Source organism: Helicoverpa armigera, chromosome 10, assembly GCF_030705265.1.
Source record: "Helicoverpa armigera isolate CAAS_96S chromosome 10, ASM3070526v1, whole genome shotgun sequence".
Classification (NCBI taxonomy): Eukaryota; Metazoa; Arthropoda; class Insecta; order Lepidoptera; family Noctuidae; genus Helicoverpa; species Helicoverpa armigera.
Genome location: NC_087129.1, coordinates 2,998,960 through 3,004,103, shown reverse-complemented (window position 1 = coordinate 3,004,103; position 5,144 = coordinate 2,998,960). Strand labels below are relative to the sequence as shown.

The following is a 5,144-nucleotide window of genomic DNA, read 5'->3' as shown; positions in this document are numbered from 1 at the left end:
ACCTTTTCCAGGTACTTAAGAAACGGCTAGCTAAGAAGCTTAAGTATGCCATAGATCTGATGTGATCTGAATATATCCCTACCAGAATCTTATGTAAACAAGTTCATTTATTTCTTGTCACCATATTTAATTCTTATACTTAATGTCTCAAAAGTACTCAGCTGCATCCTTTTAAACTGGAAGCTGACTGAGCTGGGAAAAGGCTCGGAAGATGATGATGATGAATTACTGTATCAAATATAACTCAGATACGCATGACGAAAGCAATTGAATATAAGGATAATAAAACAACCCCATTATTTGAAATAAATCTAGTCCAATATTTAAATTAGGTAATTTAACAGTTTTTCTTCTAGGTACAGCTGCGATCGCTTTGCTCCTCACTTTGGTATGATATTGTTTGACTCCGGCCCATAATATACACCGGTAAACATTTCATATCGAGCATTCTCGAAGTCCCACGTGACCTCGAAGTAGAACGGTCTATCCGCTATGAATACTGGTACATCTGGGGCCTTTGATCCTTTTGGGGGTCCCAAGTCCATATGTGGATCTGTGAAAGTTATTAAAACACCATAATATAGGTACCCAATAGTGTAATAGAAGCTACACAATGAGCTATTTGTCCTTCTTCTCCGTTTCGTCTCATATAAATTACGAAATTAAGTTTGGTAAAATTCTTTGCATTTTGAAAAGATATCAATGAGGCTGAAATACTAGAATTATATTTTTTCCCTATTGGGCAGTATGTGATAGAAGGACTACACAAATCTCTGCAAAAATGGATGATTTTAAATAAACTTTGATCAGAGTATCAAACAGTATCGAACAGCAAAAAAACTGTTGTCGAAATAGAGTTTACTGCACAACTTTACAACAAGCTTCAAATTAAATAATTTTTAATTCAAATAAATATTATTACGAGGTTTAAATCTGGCAACACCCATTTCATCAATTTGCAAGAATATTTTTTGTTTGATTTTACTCAAGCCGATGGTCTGGTTCCGATACTCTTTCTTGTATATACCGACCAGATCCGAGGAGTTCGTATTAAAAAGAGAATACAGTCCCAACTGAAACAGAAGAGAATCATAATATTTATTCTAATCATAAACGCGTGTTAATAAAGAAAAAGAAAGAAAGAAAATACATTTATTCACTCGTGTGACACACGGACTTACAAAAAAAATGGATATAAAAAAGATAAGAGACACAGCACGAGAAGAAGGTACATAACGGGAAATACGTGTCACACCCGCGTGAAACGGCCCTCGCTCAGCATAATGCTGAGACCTGAGACCCTATACGGGACAAAAGCCTCAGCGCTGATTTTCAGCGAGAGCCGAAAATGTGCTTCCAATTTCAAAAGGTAATTAAAAATCGAACGTTACCCCTTGTAGGAATCCGGACCAATCAACAAAAGTTCTTATTTTAAATCTTGGTATGAGCACATTCAAATACTTTGACTTCATGCTCTTTACAAGGCTGTACACATAAGGCCTTTCTTCGCTAATTTTGTCAATCAGCTTCGGAAATTCACGAGCACTGTTGGGTATTACAATTGTTATAGATGCCCGCCAACTTCCAAACTTGAGATTTATGGCCTGAGACAAATTAAATAATATTTTAGGGTAGTTTGAACGAAAATCATCAGGAGAAATAAAGGTGCCGTGCGGTCGAAAGAAAACTCAGGTTTTTAAATAATGACTAAAGATAATTCTTAGAAAACTTCTGATTTCAGAGATTTCGCGGTACTCAAAAGTAATTTGTGGAGAATAATTATGTTGTTATAATAGTAGATTTTCTAATTCGCCTGGTTTCTTAGAATAGGAAGAAAAATAAGGCAACATTCAAATTGCTTTGTTCTCCTTACATTTTTTTTCATGAATTTGTCATAACTATTGATAAATTGTTTCGGCATACTAACCTTACAATCTCCAGCCGCTACAAACATGAAAGAATCCATCTTGGTCATCATCGGTACCTTGGATACCTTTCCATCAATGTGACGGAACTCCTTCACCTTAGTCAGCCGGTAATCAAATGGGAATTCCCAGGTACCCTATAAAATATAATTTTCAAAAATCTAATAATTATCCTTAAATGAAAGTAGCTCTGTCTGTCACGTTTATACACCAAAACTTGCGAATTGATTTAAATAAAATTTAGCACACAGTTAACCTCTTGCGGAAAGAATTAGGTTAGTTTTTATCCGAGTGTGGAAAGTAGTTCTCTCACAGCAGAAACAGAAAAGCTAGTTATGAAATATTTGAGTCAAATTACAAAAGTTGCAGATCAGAAATGAAAATACGAATATGTCTTTGAAGAACATTATTGGTGTGCTGAATATAGAGAAAAAATAATGATAAAAGTCTTACTTTGTAATGAGCTCCGTTAACAATTATCATTTTAGTTTTTCTGTCTATATCATCAGCGTCTAAAATATCTGCTATTCTTTTGTATGTTATGGCGCTAATCTGAAAAGTACGCAGAGAAAATATTAGTCATCTTTTTGGCTTACCTTGAATTTATCGCTGGAGTTTACTTAAAAGTGTGATGTGATCGAAAGATATTTGGCCAGATTATTGAGTCACGTCGTTTTCCTAATGCTAGGCCTTATGCTTTGTGAAAACTATAACTTTTTAGTAGCGTATGTGCTGCTGGGCAGACGCTTCCCTCACCATTGTCGTTCCTTCCCTGTCAAAAACGCATTTTATCTAATAGGCGAGGAAAATTACTATTCTTCTCGCCAGGTAGCGCTTTCTTGGTCTGCCTCAAGTTTGTCTTCCATTGAGTGGGGATTTCTTTACTTTATAAAAATCTAATTGTATATAAAACACATCAGTAGAATAAAATCAATCAAACACCAACCATTTTATTAATATGTGCCAAAGCTGCCACAGGATAGGTAAAACCAACTTGTTCCACTTGCACTCCAAATTTTTCAGTAGAATTATTGATAAAGTTTGGATCTATTTCTTTAGAGTAGTCCACGAATATTCTGTTAATCAATGTCAGGTCACTCTCTGTCATTGTCTTCAGAGATTCTCTTAGTCTCGTGTAACAGGGTTTTAACTGTGAAGCAAACAACATTTACACTTTTTATTCATACAAATTATATTTATATGGATGGATAACTTCGTGGCGTGATACGTTGGTTTGGTACGCTTGTTGCATAAGTAAAAATTAGCCCCTCTTTACTCTTAACACTTTTGCATAGAATAAACCTATTGATATCAATCGACTTCTTTACATAGTTTCTGGTAAACTTCTATCAAATTCCAATACTCAGCACCATGGATTTGCCCCGGATTCATCAGTCGCGCTTATGACCACTAGATACGGTGACATGTCTCAAAGAACCCGAACGCCTCGTTAGTTCACTCGTAACTGAAAGTTTTGGTCATGCTCTGCTCACGGTAATAATTTGATCTAGATGAAGGCGCCTGACCTACCTCCATTATGGCATCTCCACTCATCTTTATGACTCTGTGAACAGAAATGTGTCACTTACACTTCTCTCATCTTTGTAACCTAGAAGTGTCATCAGATCCTCTTTCGTGTCTCCCGTGGCTACCGCCGCGAGCTTGCATAGTGAGAAACGAACTAACAGCTCAGATGCCACCACGTTTTCATTTGGTTTCAGTTTTATTAGAGTCTGTAAGAAAGAATGGTTAGTTTACTATCAGGCCACAGCTAGGGATAAATCAAGGTAAAGTTACAAGATCTTCCTGTATGAGCATAGCCATATCATAACAAGTGTTTTTTGTTGTACTTTCTAGGAAGTAGGATTTATGTGTCTGTGTAAAACGTGAATGATAAAAATATAATCAAAAATATGCTTACAAAAACTAATTTCTCATTCAAACTATTAAATGTTACTTGACAACGACTCCTTAATATTACAAAACTAAATATCAAAATTACTAAATACTTAAACCTAAACATTGGATTAAGTGAAAAAATACAAAATAAAATAAAAATAAACTGCACACTTTTGTTTGATATGAACCGTTTTATTGATTGCGTAAAGCATTTTATGTGGCTATAAATTTTCTTATTTATAACCTCTTGATCGAAAAAATGCAACATAAAATAAACACCTGCATAGAAATGAGATCTTGGTCAGAGAACAAACATGAATAAATTCATGGTCAAGTTCGCGGTGATCGCTCCATAGTGGCTAAATGTTCAACCTGGTAATGTGAAGCATAAGAGAAACATAAGTAGCTACATAATATTTTCTTCTTAAAAGTTATAACCTTATTCATGAGACAGCAAACTTCATACAAAGCGCAATCTTCAAGCTCAGCACCTGAAAAAATCCTATCAAAAAGTTGTTACGCGAAACAATTTGGATTATCAATCTATGTAACTGTATGCAGAATCTGGTGCTCAAAGAGTGAGGCGAAGATAAGCTGGTGAGAACCGTCTAAAGCGAAGAGATAATGTAACCGAGGTTCGTAGGACGGGCCGCTTTGACGGCTGAATCGAATAAGTCGGCGGCAGAGAGAATAGTAATAAAATTGAACCGAGCGCCTGCCCAGATGTAGCTATGGATTTATCGCCAGCTAAACTGAGGGGCACACTGGATGCAATCGTATATAAGTCAAACAAAAGTATTTATTTATTGCTTTTAGCCTACTCATTTTCACATAAAAAACAAAGGCCTACAAGATGATGGTGGCCCACATGATTACGGATTTGTGTCACTTGCTATATCCTCATTTTAAAGCAAATAAGCTAACGAATATTTTCATCTCTTTGGACTTCATTATTTGTCTGACGCTTGCTGTCGCCATTTCCCTAATAAGCTATAAATTCTAGCCTATCAACTATGTACTAACCATAACCATTACCTGTACGTAAAGATTGATCGATTTTCTCCTGATTGCCAGTTATGATTGTTTTATAATGAGTGTTGTTATTTCAGAGAATTGGAGGGCAATTATTTTTCTGTTCAAAGTCACACATTTAACCAAAATCGCTCTCTGAAGATGGCATCCTAACTTTACATATATTTAGTCATTCATTAAACCTTACAAATCACTCTTTAGCAAGAACATGAAGCTTCAAGGTTTTCAAGACCGAATCGTCAACAAATTCAAACGCATGAATAGAATATTTGAGCGTCTTATAAAATT

At 35.5% G+C, this 5,144-nt stretch overlaps 1 protein-coding gene across 1 annotated transcript; it reads right to left on the bottom strand.

Moving 5' to 3' along the window:
• Positions 1–315: 315 nt before the first annotated feature.
• Positions 316–4,041, bottom strand: LOC110374421 (antitrypsin). The gene is made up of 8 exons (XM_021332121.3): positions 3,847–4,041; positions 3,515–3,658; positions 2,872–3,075; positions 2,379–2,477; positions 1,928–2,062; positions 1,392–1,604; positions 923–1,073; positions 316–553 (listed from the first exon to the last, which is right to left on the bottom strand). The coding sequence occupies exons 1-8, from the start codon at positions 3,946–3,948 to the stop codon at positions 381–383; spliced, it is 1,221 nt and encodes a 406-aa protein (XP_021187796.3). The 5' UTR covers positions 3,949–4,041; the 3' UTR covers positions 316–380.
• Between the last annotated feature and the right edge of the window lie 1,103 nt (positions 4,042–5,144).

What these genes read in the sequence shown, in the direction of transcription:
- LOC110374421 (XM_021332121.3), bottom strand. Translation starts at nt 3,948, where the DNA reads ATGTTTAGGTTTAAGTATTTAGTAATTTTGATATTTAGTTTTGTAATA. An exon ending in TTAACGGAGCTCATTACAAA is followed by an intron (nt 2,063 to 2,378) that starts GTAAGACTTTTA and finishes TATATTTTATAG; the next exon opens with GGTACCTGGGAATTCCCATT. An exon ending in TAGCGGCTGGAGATTGTAAG is followed by an intron (nt 1,605 to 1,927) that starts GTTAGTATGCCG and finishes AATTTGTCTCAG; the next exon opens with GCCATAAATCTCAAGTTTGG.